At 38.3% G+C, this 21,209-nt stretch overlaps 1 protein-coding gene across 1 annotated transcript in view; it reads right to left on the bottom strand.

Annotated features, from left to right (window-relative positions):
- LOC118223386 (dachshund homolog 1-like) overlaps nt 1–11,698 on the bottom strand; it is a 102,408-nt gene extending 90,710 nt beyond the window's left edge. The window contains exon 1 of the mRNA XM_035409820.1: nt 10,956–11,698. Coding sequence (XP_035265711.1) covers nt 10,956–11,491 — 536 coding nt within the window. The 5' untranslated portion in view covers nt 11,492–11,698. The remainder of the gene's footprint in view (nt 1–10,955) is intronic.
- Between the last annotated feature and the right edge of the window lie 9,511 nt (nt 11,699–21,209).

Below are 21,209 nucleotides of genomic sequence, written 5' to 3'. Positions count from 1 at the left end.
TTGCTGAAAAATGACGTAACCAGCAGCAACCCTGAGAAGAGTTTAATCAAACTGAATTATGACAACAGTGTCGATAAGGTCATTCCATTTCTCTCATGGACATGGCCATTTACGAGAATATAAGGTCATGACTATTTATGAGTATTTATGTAGATATTCACTTATGCAGTAACACTGAATTGAGTCACCGCGTTTTTTAAACAGCATCGCCGCAACTGCTCAGGCTGGTTTACGGGAATAGAAAGCGATAAAAAAACTCAATTTCCACAACAAAGACAGGAAATCCCACACAGATTTGTACGGTTCTCTTTTTTTAGCGTTTACCTTTAGAAACTGGAACGGAGAACAAATACTGCCTGGAGCTGGCAGACACCTGCGATGTATTTTCTTTCCCCCTGACATTAAAGTCCTTCACAGAAATCAGATTTTAATAAATCATCTTGGAGTCTGACAGAGTTTATCTCTGGGGGTCGCTTTGACTCCGGAGCAACTCGCAGACAGACAAAGCTGGGGCTGATACAATGTGAAATTAAATACCGTCAGCGCGCTGAAACAAAGGAGCAAATCTGTCACACCAAACCCTTTACTGCAATAGAGGGAGAAAAAAAAATGCCACCGCAATTTGAAGTACCGCAAAGATTGGACCGATCCATTTACCCCTGTCCAATTTACTCTCTTTTCTACGAACCGCCTCCCACCCTCGACGCGGATATCTAAAGGGCTTTGAAGAACGTCACTGAATGACCGCAATATCCTTTTTTCCCTTGGTTAATCATAGGACACAACTAAACCAAAAATATCCCACAAATTTCCTTTTATGTTTACAGCATGACGCTATAGATAGATATTTTCTCCTAAGAGGAGCAGTCACACTTATCACTTACTGCTTGTCAAATTTCATTCAGTTTACCACATTCATTTTCATTTTGTCTCCACATAATTTTTTTTTAGGACAGCACACAGAAATGATGTATATCGACAGTTTTTTCTTTTTTTTCACCATAAAACATTTTTGCCTGCTACACACAAGCAACTTGCACTGGATCACTCAGAGTGGTCTCAAATGGGCCAGAGCAAAAGTAGAATTTAATGAGAAAGTGGAACTGTTTGTTTGAGAAGATTTGATCTCCTCAAGTAAATGTTATTAATTACAGCGACAAAGCCGCCCAACCCATACCCCCCCCCCCCCCCCCCCCCCATCCTGTGTAAATGGTGGGAACTCTGTGACCCCGGTGGCACTTAATCTAGTGAAACTGTCCCCACTGCAGAGTGGATTCTCGGTATGCTTGCTATCCATGCTAACTGACATGTTCCTGCTGTGACTCTTAGACCACTGTTCGTATGCAGCTATTTGCTCCTGGATCCATGCTGTTGAAAGAGGCTGCCATTTTTTTACAAGCCCTTTGACATTCTTGTTAGCTTGTTTCTGACACAATACATCATACTTTTTGACTAAAAACATCCTGACCTGAAGCTAAATTGGTCCACACGCACATGTATGATTCAAGCAATCATACACGTCAGGACCCCAACCCAGAGACTGGAATCACTTCACAGAATACATTTCAAGACAGCATTGCTGAGAACAGCAACTTACGTGGCAAGAAAAAAAAGAGCTTTCTTAAACACAAACTGACTAAATCAAGGACAAGTCGACCAGGAGTTGATACTCAGATGGAGCAGCAACATTAAAATATTGCAACAAAAGATGCACCATAAATATGAATTTATGGAAATAGAAATTATTACTGCATTCAGATACTTCAACATATGTTGTTGGTGTGAAATTTATTCAACAGTATATTTTCCAAAAAGTATATTGCGGTATATTCTATTTCCGTAAGAGAATATAAGATATTATTGCTTACTGTAACTGTAACCCATGTATAATGCATGCAAATATTTTCCCTGCCTGCTACCACCTCATATTCACATTTGACTTCAAAAAGATCACAAGTAAAAATACATTTGAAAACTACAAAGCTCTTATTCTGCAACCTGGAGATCTCAGTTCCAGGAAACCATTTTTTTTTCTTTGAGGGGGACAAAACCATTCTTCAGTAACTCAAATTCTTGGTTGAATCATTTGTGGCTGCACCAAGTACATAGTCCCACAAGTGTGTGAGCTCCACTGTGTCCTAATTACTAAGTAAATTACTAAGTCATTTGTCATTAACAGAAAGATTGTATAAAAATTTACTAAATCATTTACCAAGCATTTCTGAAGGCATACAGGCCTAGTCACTAAGCAAACATTCTGTATATCATGGTCACCAGCTATTTGCATTTTAAACGATTAATTAATGATTAATGAATAATCACATATATTAAATGATACATGATCAGACTGCTTTTAGGAACCGCTCTTATTTAAGAAGGATGCACAAACACACATATCAAAACAAATGTTCAGCAAAGCAATAATATATCAAATATTTTTTTTCATTACTGAAATTGCAGTTCTGCACAACACTGCAATAAAAAGAAACAAGAATTTTGTGCAAGGTACAGATATGTAAAAATGTTTTAACAAAGCATTTCCTAATCATATTTCCAAAGGCACATTTCAAATCTTGCAATCTATATCTAGGGCAATAAATGTGTTATATTTCTTGACAAGGGCTTAGTCAATACAAAGGAAGGTAAATCCACGCCTTGAAAACTATTCTTCTTCCATTAGAAAGAACTAGGTCATCCGCTCATAATTGTCAATCATGCAATAAATCTACCTCTGCCACAACTGACTACTGCATTAGGGCAGAGACAAAGCTTATTGGCATGGAATGTCTGCCTGACTGAATGCATTCTCCTTTCCAGAAAAGCCAATTCACAAGTGAAGCTAAAGGATGGATGTCCAAGATGAATCACTGGCCTAAGTGGATGTCAGATGTGCAGTGTCTCCAGCTGCCCTATTTTAACAGGTGCCGTTACATTTTTACAGAAAAGGCACTTTGCATTCTGTTCGCAGCGTACGGCTGAAATCGTCACAAGAAGATCTTAGCATGCCACGCGTGTGGGATTGGGGAAACATGAAGTAAATCTCAATGACCGGGCTCTGAGTCGAGGGGCATGTGGGCTGCGTCTGCGCTGCCCACGGGAAGACAGCCGCCTGACTGCATAAGCGCTGCTGCCTCAGCAACATACACAAGATTGTTCTATGATTATTTTTTCCCCCTCTAAACATACGTGCGTGTGCACACGCATGACTGTACATCGCACGTCCTACAAAAGGACTAGTGTCAGGACTGGCTTCGGTAAACATTTTTTCCTTGACTTTGACTCTGAATTTAAATTTGGGCGAGCAGCCCGCTGCCTACTCTGAAACCCCCGGTTGTCAGCTGCCGTTTCCTCTCCGTACTCCCCAGTCCGCCAGCAGAACTGCGCAGCCACAGCGCCGGAGCAGTGCCGTCCCTGCGCAGCTGGTGTAGGCAGCCAGCAGGCACCAAACCGCCAGAGGAGGCGCTGTCCAGCCATGGGTAAAGCGAATTTCCGCCAACTGATCCTGTTTCCACGATAGCTACAGGTACTGGCAGAGTCAGGGTTAGAGATACCAGGGGTCTCATTTATAAAATGGTCCTGAATTCAACGGATTTGATCTTTGAACAAATTGAGATTTATTAAACTAGAAACTGATGTGACAATGTTCTTAAGGGTAGGTGAACTCCAGAGGATGCTTTAAAACATTTCCGTGTGGCTATGCAGCTGTAATGCAGGCCGAAGACGTTTTTTTCACCTAGTTGTGATAACATTTTGCCAATCACTTACCATATGGACTAGTATAGGCTATTAACCCGTAGCAGCACACGCATAAGATTTATTTCTGTGATAAGCACTTTGAGACACAACATTTCGGGCCATTAACTAGGTTATTGCAGACATACGCATATGATTGCAGGAGTGACAGGAAGACATGTTACCCCCAATATTGTTAAATAGTTCTCAGACTACATAGTATGTGTGCGAGACTATGCAAGACTCAGAGGTCCAGCATTGCGTCTCCCCCAAAGTTGAAATAAAACCTATACTTTCGATTGCAGAACTTGCTGGTAACATTATCAAGAGTGCGAACCGTTACAAAAATAGAAAAGCTTAATAATAATAATAATAATAATAATCATCATCATCATCATCAAAACCTTTATAGCAACGTACAGCGAAAGGGTGTTCACTGGATGGAGTTGTTAAGCTAGTTCACTTGTGCACTTGCGGATGATATCTAGTTTGTAAATGGATCATGCATATGGACATTTTGTAAATGGAACATATGGAACACTTTCAAACATACATTCACATTTAGGATGAATTCCAAGATGATTTTATAAATGAGGCTCCAAGACTCTGGATTGTGGGGTGCATCAAATGCTGACACTCTGAGTTTTAGTAGGGTGAGGCCCCTGGAAGAGCTGCAAAACCAAGTTAAAATCTGCACCAGGATCTAGAACAAAAATGAATGGACCTCTGGTGTTGTCCATCATACAGGTGCAAAACCAATCGGTGCCGTGTTAGGAGAGTGTGGTTTTGTGAAACAAAATTTAGCAAAGATACCATAAGCTATCACTGATTTTCAACCAATTACTTTGATCTACTGTGATTGGTTCAAACAATACACTGATTATTACAGCTTGTAGCTCTACCCATTGCTGGGCTTTGAAACCTCACTCTCCCATCGCTACTGTGTAGCAGAGAAAAACGGGTTCTTTGCATACACTCATAGCAATTCAAGTCACAATGCATGTCCTCAAATCTGCTCTTTCCTGGATCCAGAGGGACTAACTCTTTTCAGCTTTCACCATCCCCAGAAAGCAAGTAAAAATGCAGCTGCCGTTCCTAAAAGTTTTATAAAAACAGGAACAGCTAATAAGCCTATTTCTGCTCTGGGGTGAACTTTGAAGGTGACTTCAGTGTCCCAGCATTCATTTTCCCCCCATGAAATGGTCTCTCCAGAGTCTTTTGCTTTCTTTAAATGGCAATGTTATTGTCCTTCTTCTAAATACTTTCTTCCTCTGACCCAGTGGAAAATGTATAGCTCCGGGTGCAGTCAAACCTTCTGAAACATCATCTGCATTTCCATGACAATACAACAAAGGATATTTCTGATAAAACAAACACACTTCCACCTGTTTGTTCTGTATAATGCATACCTTGTTTGTTTCCTCTATGCACTTCATCGACAAAAACAAGTATTAATCAAACTAAGCTACATAGTGAAATGACATTCAGACTGTACTTTCACGTTGGCATATCAAGTGACTACATCTACAAAACGTTTTGCTGTCAATTTTTACAAGAAAATGACCTAAATTACAGAATGTAAAAAAGAATGAATTACAGCAACCTCACAATAATAAATAATTAACTAAATACCTGTATTAAAAATCATATTTTGTTTTGCTTTGAGATTTATTTATTTCAACAAGCTCAGCTCTGAAGATCCCAGATCAAAACTGCCAGAACTCCCCACCCAACTGCTGGGGTATCCTTACAGTTTTCTCATTACAGCTTTCATATCACATTTCACATACAGCTTCATTGTTATTCCCGTTAAACCTTTTATAGCCAGCATGAGAATTAAAAAGGACAGAAAATGAACAGAGGAAATTTCTGGAATCCCATCAGAAATTGGTTCTCCTAGGTATTCTTTTTTTTTCTGCCAGATCCAATGAAGCATGGGGAAAATAATCCTTGATACAGTAACACTGCATTATAGAGGGAAAAATGGAAATTAAGGATGCCAGACTTTAAATTTCAATTTTCTGCATTTTGGACATATATGTATTCAAATTTCAGAGCATGTATTTGGCATATGAATCCTAATTAGAAAATATGAAGCTGCAAACAATGGAGGTTGTGATTGCACAATTTAATAATAACCACTCCACGACAGATTTCCAAGTTTACTGATACATTTATCTACTCGTACAATAATTATTTAAAAGGGCAAAAAGAGGAAACTTCCAAGTGCACACTTTTAAAACTGCACCTTTGGGCTATTTGAGAAATTAATTAATTTCTGAAGAAAATCAATTTCCCAGCGTGACCGTATTAGATAGTGCCACGGAAAGGTCGATTACTTTTTACAATCGGGATATCACACTCTATTCCCACCACGGTTCACTCCCTAAATATACTCAAAAGCAGAGCTGGCATGTCAGCAAATGCAGAAACAAAACACCCCAAAACAGAGGAACCAAAATATACTGCCTTAACTATCTATGAAAACTTACATGACATTACAACTCCATTTTTGCAGACATGGCCAGTTTCATCCATTTGATATTTTAGATATATCGCATATAGTGCCATAGTTTCAAAGTAGCACCAGTGCTATGTAAATCACACAGAAAAATAATGTATTCTTCTTTTAATAAAGTAACACATGGAAATAAACCTTGATAAATCTACCAGTTGTCAGTCACACTATTGAGTTCTAAAATTGAACATCAACATGACATAGAATAGGCAGACTCTGCTTTCAGCTGTATGTCATCCAGTTGATGAAATATGAAAATAAGATTTGGACTTCAATTGGTGTATGAAGAACGTCACTCTGTTTTTCAGTTCCAATAAACATAAATCTAGGGTGTAAAACAAAGATGTTTTAAACAGTCAAGCTGGTCTTTCCTTAACAAATGGGAGACGTGCAATTGTCTATTTTAATGCCACATCTCAGAATCCATTATTGCTTTCAATCAATTACTTTCTGTCCACACAGAAGATTTCCTGGCATGTTGTAAATGATCTGCTGCTCTGATCGCAGGTGGCTAATTTCATTCCAAAATGGCGCTCCACTGACTTGTTAATTAGTGTAAAAGTCACATTTATGGTTTTTAACAAATCCCATTCTCAGCCAATCAATGGGAATACCACAGATCATGAGATACAAGATGAGACTGTTTATTTGATACGTGTGAAGGTACTTGAATCAAATTTTAACAAACTTAATTTTCCATACATACGTCCTCTCTTTCATCCAAATCAGGCATCTGTCACTCTTTTTTTAAGTCATTATCACCGTAGGATGTTATTATCCCACTTGGATGCGGTTGCCGGGTGACGGGTATCTTAGCACCCACTCTGACTGGGAATGATTTGAAACCCATCCAAAGATTTCCCATGAGCACCTGTGAATACATTTATGCCTTGATGAAAACAAACAAACCGTGAAAAAACAGCAAAGAAAAAATCATTCATTTGACAGTGGTTGTACAATTACTTTCTGAACACAAAACAACATTTTGTATATGCTTGTAAATAAATAAATAAATAAATAAATAATGTTTATATCAATCAGAAAAGTGAAAAAGTTTCAAAGAATTTTAACATTTTAGTACATATTTCAAAAATGTAGGGCATTAAATTAGAATGGCATGGCTGGCTAACATACTGTAACAAAAAAGTCACTGCGACACTGCGTGTCATTGGCCTATACCACCAACAATTATTTTAAATTTGAGTAATTTCAGACAGGATGGCACTCGCAGAAAGAGACCTAGGGCAATGGCTAAACCTTAAAAGGCAATGCAGCAAATGAGAGAACATTTACAGCTCCATCCCTGTTCAGATGCATTTATTCTGCCTCACCTGAGTTTTAATATTGTTTTCACAGAGGTCAAATGCCAATAAGCAATGAAAAAAAATCTCTGTCCCACAAGAATAAAGCCAAAAGGAAAACAAATAAAATAGCAGAGGTGCTGCCGTTCAAGGACTGGGTTCATATCTCCTATGAGAGCAAAGAGATTAGGCCTGCTACCGCATAACCCTGGCCCACTAATGGGTTATTAGTCTGAAGTCAGTCCCACAGAATGTGAGGCACAAGCCAAAAAGCTCATTTTAAAACAGAAAAAGCAATTTTCACCTGTGTGGGTGTTGGAGGAAATTATTTTATGTGGGAGGAGGAAATGTGCAGAGCATATCCCAACAGGGCAATATCCTCAATAAATTAAAACAGTGACACCGTTTCATTAAAAAATGCTATGGTTAACAATAATGCACCACAGAATTGTGAAACAGTGAGATCAGTGTCTTGAACTACAGGCGGGAAAAAACATACTGTAACTATGTCTCAACAACCATCCTGAAAATGTTTCAGTGCATCTGTGTTTCACAAATCTGTTCTGAGCTGCATACTGACAAATAAGATACTGATAAAGAAATAAGGCACTGATAAACAAAATGTACATGTAAAAGATCCATTCAACTACACAGAAGAGTTCAGATATAGAAACATTGTTCTGATCTTCAAGGGTAATTCAATTAGTGGCCTAGGGGCCAAACATGACCTGTCATGGTCCAATTGCTGTCCCTTTATCAAATGTAAAACAACAAATATATACACTTAATATACATCAAAAATCTTATGATTCATGTCGATGTCCTGGACAGCAGCAGGAAATTTCACTGGAAATGTTATAAAGGATTGACATACATATTTTAAGAGTGTACATTCAAACACTTACACGTATATGATTACATATATGAGAAGCGGAAAATGTGTGGTCCACCCGCTCCATTAAAAAAAAAATCAATTTGACCCCCCAACCCCCCCCCCCCAAACGAAAAATGAGTTGAAGAGCCCTGTCTTAAAGTGTACACAAATAAAGCACACACAATTATTCAGCAGCCTCGGCTGAAACCCCTTTTACTATATTAGCGTCATCTTAAATACACTTAAATAAAGATGCATGCATGATTGAGGGTTCAATACTGTAGAAATTGTAGCCATTGCCTCTCCGCTTGGCTTTGGGCAATAAAAGTGATGGATTGTGGGTAATGGCACTGCTGCAGGCCGGTGTCCTATCTGAGAGGTGGTGTACTGCACTTTCCATCCTTTCCAATCTGGATAAGCTCTGACCCACTGAGCCACTCAGCTTGGACACGGATCCTTCCTTACCACTTACCTTGTACAATCAATGGCTTCATGCTAATGCCAATGATGTAATCCTGTATATGGACAGCAGCCATTGTGAAAGTGATTGATTTCACCACGATGGCACGACGGGCAGGTGCTTTCAAAGATTATTACAGGCCTCCCTGAGCAGCGGTAATAGCCAAGTAACTTTGCCGCCATTACCCGTGACACGCAGCGCCACGTTACGCTCCGACAATGTCCTACCCCGCATCGTAGAAATCAAAGCCTGGTGCCTACTTGGATGCCTCGTAAAAATGTGACTTCTGCATGGTCTAATCTTCATGCTTGCTTGATGCATAATTCTGACATTCCTTCACAGATCACAATATACTAGGGAAATGTGAAAGGTACCGGCGTAAACTATACAATGGCAGTAGCTCCCAAACAACTGGTCATCCAATATTAAACTGTTTCCAATATGTTTATTTCTGTTCTGTGACAGGAAATGCAATAATAGGTAAAAACAAATCAAGGGCTAAGGGGAAAAACTAGTGGTAAGTGGTAGGCTAACTCAGTTAAACACGTCCCAGTAATGCTGACATATAGCATTTGTTTCATGTTTCTTTATCTTGTTTGAAAAACTGCCATTACACCTGTCACAGGACTTACGGTTTGTTCCCTGTTTGCTTGGCTAATCCCACTGAACCCTTGACAAACGTCTGCAAACAACACGGAGAGAACCTCCTAAATCACACCTATAGTCTGCATTTGCAGACAGCAGTAATCTCAGTTTGCCCATTTGCAAGGACAACATGCTCAGTGAATCTGCTGTACCATGACAGTGGCCCGTTCAGAACACAAAGTTCACAGCATGAGAAATTGCAAAATTCTATCATTCAACTAACAAAGGCATACATCCTATGGCTTTATTTGGCTTTGTCATAAATATTAAATTGATGTTTTGCAGCTTTGAATAAAATCCGCGAGTGAGGATTTTGAATATTCTTCTTGCACATTGGTCTGTTTAAAGCTATCTTGAATTACACAAAGCCAAAGAAACAATGTTTGCATTCTAGATTATTAATGCAAATATTAACTAGAGCAACAACGTAGAGCTGTTTGCCTGTAATATTTTAATTGCAATAAGTTTATTTTATTTTATATTTTTTTTTAAGTAAACATTGATCGAGGGCGTGTATGATGATTCATATGTGTGAATGCAAACAAAGTGACTAGGAGATCAGTTCATGGCCTGAGCAAATCAAGAAAAAAAAACAGGCGTCTTTCCTTCTACATAAAATATGTTAAATGCGTCCATCTGCCAAAAGTCCACATTTTATGCATTTGAGATTTGTGGTATAATTTATGAAAGATTAAAAACTGTATAGGCTACTCTAATACTAAATTATTTACAACTAACAGAGCACGTTATGATTCAGTATTTCTGCGAACATAGCTTTCAGCTGCTACCACTGCAAAACCCACCAACACATAAAAATACACTTGTAAAGATTTATTTTCATAGTTCTTATAAATGAACTTATAGTTATAGTTAAAACTAACGATGGTCTACCACTTGTTGAATCGTAGATGTTTACATTGTAGATTAATATCTCATGAAAAACCGTACTAAATATAAATTAAGTGTTTACGTATAATTTTGGAAAAGCAAAATTGTACAATGAACTTTTGACGCGAGGCCTTCATGTAGGCTGATATATAGTCATCAACAAGCAGGCACGTCCGGTCAGTCATGCAATGCGATAGGATACATTATCTTTCCTTGATTCCGTTGCAAAATTGCTTGTATTTTAAATATTATCAAAACAATTAAACTTAATAACAATCTTTAAACAGATCATAAAGGCGTAAGACAAGGGAAAATAAATATGAATCGCAATTTAAAAATAACGTAAAGAATATGCTGCATTACAAATGTATCAGCATTTGTACAAATTGCTTTTACTGCACTGTACTTCTTGCTTTACTTAGACACCCATGTGGAACTTCAACAATTGCATCTTTCATAGACCACTTTGCGGGTCCGCCCGCACTAAATAACCAACTGAAAGGGACTTGGACAATATTGTTATACCGACGCACTCACCTCGCGTTTGTGCAGTCATTGTACAGAACCTCGAAGTCCTTCCTGGAGATGAGCTTGCATCTATTGACCCCCGGTTGGATAGCCCCGAGTCCCCGCAAGATGCGGACCTGTTCCACATTGCACACGACCGGCGTGATTTCCAACCTCTTCAGCTTGGTGTAAACAGTGTGCAGCCCTCCGACAAAGTGTTTCAAAAAGAGGTCGAACGCCTGGGGAAGACAGATGAGCTCGCGACCGTCCACGGTAAAAGAAGCCACCTTCACTCCCCGCAGCTCTACCATTTTACACTCATTATTCTGTGGAGTGTTTTCCACCGGAGACGGGGTCGAGTACACGGGTTTACCGGGCAGGGTGCCGACTGAGATGCCCGGACTGGTGGTGGCAGTAAGCTCCGATCGGTACAGACTCTGTCCGGAAGGCGCAGATGAAGGCGAGGGAGAAGCGCTTGTCGAGGGCGAGGTGGTTGTCGCTGAAGTTGAGATCGGAGGTGGCTGAACCAGAGCGGTCGGGGGGATCAAAGCAGCTGGTACGGCCATGGTCAGAAGTGAGAATAAGTTAAAAGTACAAAAAACAGTACATAAAGAGTGCCCCGAAACATACAAAAACTAAAAAGTCAAGTAGGAGAGTTATTTTGAAATATGTGTTGTAGAAATAAATGAGCGGCGAGAAAGATTCAATTTATCCTCAGCTCGGCAAGTACATTGATCACTGGATGAGTGAGACTGACAGGGGGGGAAGTGGGCTGAGACTTCTCTCTGTGAAGCCCAGTTGTTGTTGTCACAAGGTACAGAGAAGGAGGAGCCAGAAAGCTGCTTGAGGGACGTGGAACATCACCGCGGACAGTGCAGAATGCTTTTCAGTTATATACATAAGTAATTACAACAAAGTTGGAAAGTAAACGCAGTCATTTTTAACTGTTTTAATAACATAATATATAATAATGTCCTTTCTGAGATTAGCCTACATCATTACGCTTGTTTAAATGAACATGCAAATGAAATGTGTCGGCTAATTCTGTTCAGGGAGGTTAGGTAACATTCCAAGCTAATATCTCCCTCGCAAAGAGTCCCGTGTAAAAACGTGATAGGTCGCTACATGTCAAAAGGAACGTTATGCATTTATAAATGCGTATGTGTGGCTATATAAATGTCGGCTGTGATTAATTGAAATTTAGAATCTCCCATTTTAGACATAATGCAACATTTGCAATTTCACATTTAGCATTAGTTAAACACTTGTGAACTCTTGCAATGTACGTAGTTACAAGTTGTTGGACGTTTTGGAGAAATTCATTCATACACTGTAAAATCTTATAGAGTACATATGGGTCATATTGGCTTTTGGACTCTGTTATAGTTGAATTAACATTGGACAGTTTAATGTGTACAGTAAGGAATAAGCTTGAAGTTTGTAAGTATGCATACAAACCTACTCTTAATTGTGTACAGGGGGTTCACAAATCTCAGTTAATTCACTGAGGGAATGATAATAATAACAAAAACAACAATAATAATAACAATAATGGCAGCAGCAAGTGGGTGAATGCTCACATTTTACATATACATGTTTAGAAGTAATATTTAAATACAGCCATCAGCCATTCATGTTTTTTTTTCTTTTGTTTTTTTTTTTTCTGTGTGGAGCTGGGATCTCACAAGAGATTGAACAGAATGTATGGATACAGTACATAAGACAGGGAAATCAAGTTAAGGCCCCATCTGTTGGTTAGTGGAACTAATAGAGTTGATTAATAAAGCATGTTGTAAAACTGTGTTTAATCCAATGTGACTGCTCAGCTATCTGCCTCCGAAGGCTGTGCACAGCTTGAAAGCAGGAGCCGCATTTGAATAGCAATTTAATGAACGGGGCCCGCAAGTCTTAACATACGCAACACCTGACGTGAGTGGTATGTTCAACTTACAGTGTGCAGGGGGTACAGTAATGAAGCAGCTGCTGTAACAGGATCAGACTGAATGGGCACGGCGCAGGTACATGGGAAACAATTAGCGGCACTGAAGCTGCATTGCTTGCATCTGGATTTAATGCTGTTGTGGAGACATGAGACTAAAAACATAAGCCTTTCTTCCCCATATCAGAGGAGAAAGGGAAAAAAAGCTTATTTTCCATACTCCTGGGAAAGGTGGCTTGTATGGCTTGCAGAGGCTCTATGATCTAAGTATGTGGTTCCCAAACCGTCTGAGCTCACAGCCCAGTTATTGAGAAAATACATTTTCCGTGCCCCATTAGTGACTGTGGAGAGGGGTCACCATTGTTGACCCCCCCCCCCCAAAAAAAAAAACTTCATATAATATGCATTTATTCTGGTCACTGAACCTTTTAAAGAACATGCACTGGACTAGTTAGAGTGCACATGCAGTCAACATGCCTCTTGCCGTCCCCACTCCAGACTCTCTAATGGGCACCATCCTGCATTTTAGGAATCATTGCTCTTGATGTAATTTTTCATTGAGATCACTGCCTTTTGGGACAAGGAGATATTGTTTTTTGATTTGGCTCTGTACTCCTCAGTTTTAGGTTTGGTAATCAAACAATTTGCATGTGGTTGAAGTGTGCATTCTCAGCTTTTATTTACTGTATGGGTATTTTTATACATTTTGGTTTCACTATGAAGGAATTAAGGCACTTTTTATACATAGTCCCCATTTCAGGACGCCATAATGTTTGGGACACTTTGATGTTATGTAAATGAAAGTAGTCATGTTTAGTGCTCTGCTGCATATCCTTGGCATGCAATGTCTGTTTGTCTGTGACCCATAGACATCACCAGGTGCTGAGTATCTTCTCTGGTGATTCCCTGCCAGGCCTGTACTGCAGCCACCTTCAGCTCCTGCTTGTTTCGGGTGCAAGTTGCCTTAAATATTTTCTTAAGCAAATGAAACACACATTCAATTGGATTCAGATCAGGTGAATGACTTTGTCAGTCTAGAATTTTTCAGTTTTTGGCTTTGAAAGACTCGCAGTATAACTTTAGCAGTATGTTTGGGATGAGTGCCTTGCTGTAGGAGGAAGCACTGTCCAATGGGTTTGGAGGCATTTGGTTGAACTTGAGTAGATAAGCTGCTCCTGTACATTTTAGAATTAATTCTGATGCTGCTATCAACAGTTACACCATAGATGCCTAAACCATAACACCCCTACCACTATGTTCACAGATTGGGGGGGTGGGGGATTTTAATCTTGGACAGTACCTTTTTGCCTCCATAGTTTACTCTTGCCAATACTTTTTAAAAGGCTTTTAGGTACTTCTTAGCAAACTATAACCTGGCCATCCTGTTTTCCCGCCTAACACGTGGTTTGCATCTTGCAGTCTGAAGAGTGCTTTTGATCTGTCAGACAGGTGTTTGAGGGTTATTCTTTCTTATGGTGAGACTTATTTGGTCATAAACTGTAGAGGTCTTCTTTGGCCTACCAGGCCCTTTACAATTACTGAGCTCACCAGCACACTCTTTCTTCTTAATGGTGTTCCAAACAGTTGATTTTGCTTTGCCTAAGGTTTGGCATATTTGTCTGATCAGTTTTTTTATTTAAATTCTCAGCCTCATAATGCCTTCCTTGATTTTCATTGGCATGGCTCGGTTGCCCATGTTGACAACCGTCAATAACAGAATCCAAAGGCAATCAAACACCTAGAATCAATACTACACTGTAGATACTGAAAGCTCTCTTATACCCGCTCTAAGGAAGCAATTGAGCACACCGGACTTATCAGAAACACCTGTGAAGCCATTTGCTATAGTGCCCTGAAATAGGGGGCTATATATAAAACATGCTGTAATTTCTACAAATCTCTTTGTCCCTAACATTATGGTGATCGCCACATATATATATATTTATTTATAAAACGGGTAGCTCAAATCAAGCAATCTAATTGGTTCATAGCCGTGGTATATTACCCATATACCACGGCTATGACGTCTAATTCCTTTGCACAATTCAGTATCACTCCGCGTCTGAGGAAAAAAAAAACGTTTTAAAACTATTTAAATTGGAGTGTGTCTATTACTTTCATATTGCCATACATGGTGACCGTTTTATAAAAGCAATAGCTCACTTCAGGCCACGATTAATTAATTATAAAGGGACACCTTTTGTTACCCTCCCCTTTTCAATGTCCAATTTCGCAACTGATGGCAGCATTGAATCACGGTTCTAGTTACTGGCTTCATTTAGGAATGCCAACCATATCGCTAAATACGGAATCGTCCCTTTTTTTGACAGTAGAATATAGGCGTTCCGTATTTAAGTCGTGGCTACGGGACGCATTTTCATCCGTATCTTTGTAAACGATTGCGTTTACATTAACTGCTGTTTTGAATACAATTCAATAGTTAGCTAGCTAGCTAACTAGCTGACCTAAAACTCAGAATTTTAATATTGGCTAGATGACAAGTGACGGCGAACTTATCATAAAGCTAGCTGACTTTCAAACCCGGTTTCAGAGGGTCTTGGAGAAACGCTATGTCCACACTACCTTACCGCAACATTTTAAAAAGCAAGACAGAGCTAGGGAGATTAATTTGATTGAGTTATGGTTTCATGCAGTTTTCTTAAATAATGTAATGCAAAAAATGACAAAAATTGGTGCTAATTGTATGGTAAAAAACGAGAAGGAACTATTTTTCTCGATGGAATCGTTGTTTTCATAGAATTAACAACCAGAGGTTTTTGCTTAACAACAGTGCAAATAGAACGACCAACCAGAGTTTTTGAATAACAACGGTCCAAATAGAACTACCAACCAGAGTTTTGCTTGACAACGGTAAAATAATTGTGTCTTTGCACAATTCAGTATTCAGTATTTAAAAACTATTTTAATTGGAGTTTGTCTATTACTCTCATATTACCATGCATGGTGACCGTTTTATAAAAGCAATAGCTCACTTCAGGCCGTGGTATAGGCTATGGTTATTATATCACAACTAAGGGGCGTTGTTCGGCCCGACGCGAAGCCTGTCGTGAGCTATTGCTCATATATATATATATATATATATATATATATATATATATATATATATATAGCTGCATTAATTCCTGATTAAATGTTGTTGTAAACATTCACAGTTCAGGCTGGGGAAAAAAAATGTGAACCATTGTATCTAGTGACTGGTAGGACCTTTTTTATCAGCAATAAGCTCCAACAAATGTTTCCTATAGCTGCTGATTAGACTTTGTTAGGAGGAATGTTATACCATTTCTCCTTACAGAACTGCTTCAGTTCATTGATATTTCTCTGATTTCTTACAGGAACAGCCCTCTTCAGGTCATGCCACAACATCTCAATTGGATTAAGGTCTGGACTCAGACTTGGCCATTCCAATACATGGATTTTCTTCTGTTTAAACCGTTTTATTGTTGATTTACTTATGTGTTGTGGTTCATTGTCTTGTGGCATCACTGAACTTCTATTAAGCTTCAGGTGACAGCCCGCTATCCTGATATTCTCCTGTAAAATTTCTTGATAGAATTTATAATTCCCCAAACCATGATGCTCCCTCCACTTTGCTTCACAGTTGGAATGAGATTTTGGTGAGCAGTGCTTTTTCCCTCCAAACAAAGTGTTGTGCATTTCTGCCAAAAAGATCAAGTTTTGTTCCGTCCATATAACATAGTCCAAAGATGGTCTTCGGCTAACTTGAGATGTGCAGCAATGTTTTCTTGGAGAGCTGTGGTTTCCTTCGTGGTGTCCTCCCATGAATACCACACACACACACACACGTACACACAAACCAGGTCTGTTATTGTATAACAATTCAAAGACATTTGTTTAATGCTGATGCAGATACGGAGCACGCTGGGGACATACACATTTTTGAAGATAAATATATTGAGATCGTTCTGATTATAATCATGATAATTGTTCTTTATTATGAAAATAAATTCATAATTGTTGGACACACAAAGAATCATGAATACATTTAAGTATTTACTCTAACTGAGTGTCATTGCAAGAAGAAAAAAATATGGCATATTTTGTCATCAACATACTTAACATTACCCAAAAAGTTGTGAAGCTAATAAAATGTTAAACTTGAAAACCACACAGAACATTCCACATTTATTACGATAACCATGGCCCACTAGAAATTTGTGAGTTGCCATTGTATTCTAAATAATCTTATAGATGATAGCCATTTTTGATATGACATACAGTAGTAGACAGTATTCTGCCCATAAAATAAAAATAAAAGATTTGTAGATACAGATACCGAATAAACATCCGTAATGGCTGCTCCTTTGACGGACTCTGCTTATTCTGCAAAATCTGTGATGATTAAAATAAATCTCCATCAGGTCGTCCATTAAATTGCTTGCAGAAGCTAACCCTTGACCTTTATCATTGATCGGACATAACAATGGCCATTCAGCTGCTAAGCAAAGAGCACATTTGTTATGATCTGCAAAATCCCATTCCACTGCTCTGGGTGATCAATGAGTTTACCTCAAAACATTCAAACTGCCTACACCTTACCGAAGATTTACATTTATTTTCTCCCAATAGTCTGGCACCAGATGTGCACCGCTGACCCTACATGGTTCAAATATAATGTCAGACCTTCACTTTGGCTGTGTAATGATGGTGATATTTTTAAACTTTGAGTATTGATAAGCCATTTGAAAAGCAACCTCACGATCCAAAGGTTATTACCTCAGCAGAAAAGGGATTGAATGAATCTCCTGATATTGTAAAACATTGTACTGCACACACACATGCACTCACACACACACAAACACACAGGCGTGCACTCGCATGTATGCACATGTTCACGCACACACACATGCACACATGCACACACTTAGTCTCTCCCCCTGCACAGTTTTTATTGCATCTGGTAACAACTATAATTAGTTAGTTTGTAAGGTTTTTCAGTTTATAAGATTGGTTTCTGTAAAAGAAAAATAATTGAAAAAATAATAAATGAAGAGGTGTTCATTACGTGTTTGTAGTGTTTATTAAAAAAAAAGTTATATTACAGTCAGAATCCACATGTTTAATTTAGCTGAATACTGAAGTAAGTCCATGCCTTATACACCGAGAGGTCTTCAGTCGTCGCTATTTTGTTTTGCGATTTGCGTTTTTGTGAAACACGCTTTAACAAGATTTTGCGATCTGTGAGTGAAAATATTCTCAAATGGTTTTCATGAAACAAGCCCCAGGCTTGCTCAACATGTGCTTCCATACAAAGGTATTCATGGGTTTGGAAACAATGCTGGTTGTGGGAAAGCCCTGACATTCATTCTGAGGCAAAAAAAAAAAAAAATACAAATTTAGAGAAAATATGCCTGCAATAAATCTAGTTTCCTGTAAAATGTGTCCATTAAACTCCATTTTCTCTCATTAAAATATCCAGGGACAAGTCATAAATCACAGACATAAAAAAATAACTAAATAATAAAATGCAAATATGTTTGTGTGGAACAGAAATTATTCAAACACTCCTTATTTTTTCCTCACAAAACACCATTTCATAATCTATAAATGGTTATTGAACCAAAAAGTAATGAATGTCAAAATTTGCATTAAAAAATAAATCCATGCTACATTTGAGTGCAGATCAATCTATAGACCTTTCAAAATTTGTCAAACAAAATGTTAATTGTACCTTAAACAAGTTAGCATGTGTTGAGAAATTAGATGTGTTTCCCCTTAAAATAACAGCATTTTCATAGGCAGCATGCATAAACATAAACATGTAATGAGTGTAAGGGCACATTTGGTGAAGAAAGCTATTTTTCTGCTGGCCTGTCTCAGGTCTCTGAGGTTCTCAGAGTGTGTTTTTCTAACCCAATACTCCTGAGAGGGTGAGTATCGATCTTTTACTATCTGATGGTAAAAAGCTGTAAATAGAAAATATCACTGACAAAGCAATCAATTAAAATGAGTACAGTTCCTTCGTGGCTTCAAAAGTGGTTTACCTTAAATTGGAAAAGATTTATCAACTGCAGAAACCACATGCTTATGTAATTGCATGTCTTGTTCTAGTCCTTGTTCCTTTTTTGGTGTTGTTATTGGTGTTGTTGTTCTTCTTCTTCATCATCTTCTTCTTTATGTGCTTCTTTCTTTTCTTCGAATGGTGCTAATATACAGTAATGCTAATACTACTGTTACTACAACTACTACTAGTAATAATAATAATAATAATAATAATAATAATAATAATGATAATAACCACCGTTATCCTTATAATCATTCAATATTTACATTATTTATTTTATTCATTATATTACTTAGGGGAAAAACAAGAGATTTTTAAATTCAGAGATAAACACAAGTACCATAAATAGATAAAAATAAATATCCCTTGAAATGACTTGTTAATAGATATGTTTATGCGTAAACAGATGCCCTGATGTTCTATAAATGGACGTAGAAGCTATCTGCAAATCACCTGAATCACATTTGACATATGCCTGGTCCTTCTGTTGTCAGTTCTGCAGAAAGCAGAAACCCCTGCAAACACAGATAATGGTGTGTTTAGGCCATCTCATTCAGAAGAAGCCATGTTCCAGTGCCACCCACGGGTCTGCCAAGGATACTGAGGGCCAGGGCGCCAACGCCAACAGCGGTGCCAGTGACATTGATGTTTGTTTGTTTTGTTTCTCTTGCCCCTGAATGGGTCGGAAGAGAAAAAGAATACTGTCTTTCATGGGTATGGAGGGGAATTTGGGATCGTGCCAAAACCACAAATCAGAGAGCCGAAGCAGTGCATCATGGTCGAGGATGATACTGCTTGAAGAAAGGAAATAGACTGCTGGGAGTCCTCCGGATGGTTGAAGTAGAGAGGGAGTGAGGGGGGAGTTTGACATTTATATGTTGTGTGATGTATGCTATGCTATGCTATCATCGATAGAAAGAGCTGTCTGTTCATGCATTTGTATATTAAGGATCCAAAAGTGTTACTGGATGATATTATGTCATACCATGATCTTCAGGATTTAGGATTCTGTCAACATTCCAAATAGTCATTCATACTAAGTACTCAGTGTGTTGTGTGTGTGTGTGTGTGTTGTGCAAGTGTGCATGTTTGTGTATCTGTGTGAGAGAGTGATATTTTCTAGAACAGCTTTAACAATGAGAAATAAACTATGTGGTATATCTGGTGATAAATAGATATCCCGGTGGGAAAAAAAAAATGCGCTTGAAAAGCAAAGTAGCCAACTGTAGTGTCTGTTAAATAGGGTTTTCTTCAGCAATGAAGTATGACCAAAAACACACAGTCAACAGTGTGTTATAAAAGTCTACAGTTTATTGTGCTTTCTTAAAGGACGCATTGTGTGCTCTGTGCCCTTTCGCGCCGTCGCTGAGTTCTTTATGTATTCAGATTTAGTTCAGGGGCATAAAACCCTCCCTGGAGGCATTGTTGTCCTTGTGCTGTGATTCTCTTCTAAATGCAGCATCACATACTGTAGCTGTGGCTCTCCATTCTCAATCACGGTACCCAGAAGACAGGCCGTAGAACAAATGGGAACGTACAGTACGATTCATTCCAACCCCCACCCACCCCCACCTATCACAGATTATGTATGTTTTCAGGGCGTGCAAATTATTTAGGTTTTTTGATGCAAGGAACAAATGGCTATTTGCTTCTTTCAGAATTGTAACATTTGGAATGATCAACTTCTGTCACATAATTGTCCCCAGAAATAAAGGGAAACGTGTGTATGTGCTTGGTTTCATAGTATAATAATAATAATAATAATACTGGGGGGACATTTTACACTGACTGATTTACAAGTATGATGCCAGCACAGAAGTGCTATATAATGATGCATTGAAGAAGGACAAGAATACCAATTAATCAATACACATTATTTTAAGTGACCATTGTCAAGTAAACTGTATAGGGGCATTGAAAACCTGCAGTTTTAGTTTTTTTTTTTTTGTTTTGTTTTGAAGTTTGAAAAGAACCTGTAAACCAATTTCAATTTCAAATTTAAAAAGAAAAAAATCTGTACCATTACCAAAATATAGCATATTCTTACAGAAGACAAATGAGAAGACTTACAGAAGACTTGAACATGCTGAAAAAAATAATGGGCTATTAATGATTAACTGTGTTTTATTTTTTCCTCAGTTTGTGTTTTAATATATTTCTTAGACAAGATAATGAGGAAGCCAAAAAAAGTGCTTAATACTTGCTTATTAGGTGCTAATACATAATGAGTATAGGGTCTTATACATGTTCTCTTAATTAGAATTAGAATCAGTGTTAACTCAAGCATACCAATGGATAT

This window comes from Anguilla anguilla, chromosome 3 (genome assembly GCF_013347855.1).
Source record: "Anguilla anguilla isolate fAngAng1 chromosome 3, fAngAng1.pri, whole genome shotgun sequence".
Classification (NCBI taxonomy): Eukaryota; Metazoa; Chordata; class Actinopteri; order Anguilliformes; family Anguillidae; genus Anguilla; species Anguilla anguilla.
Note: the sequence above shows the minus strand (reverse complement) of the source record. Positions and strands in the feature narration are given on the sequence as shown.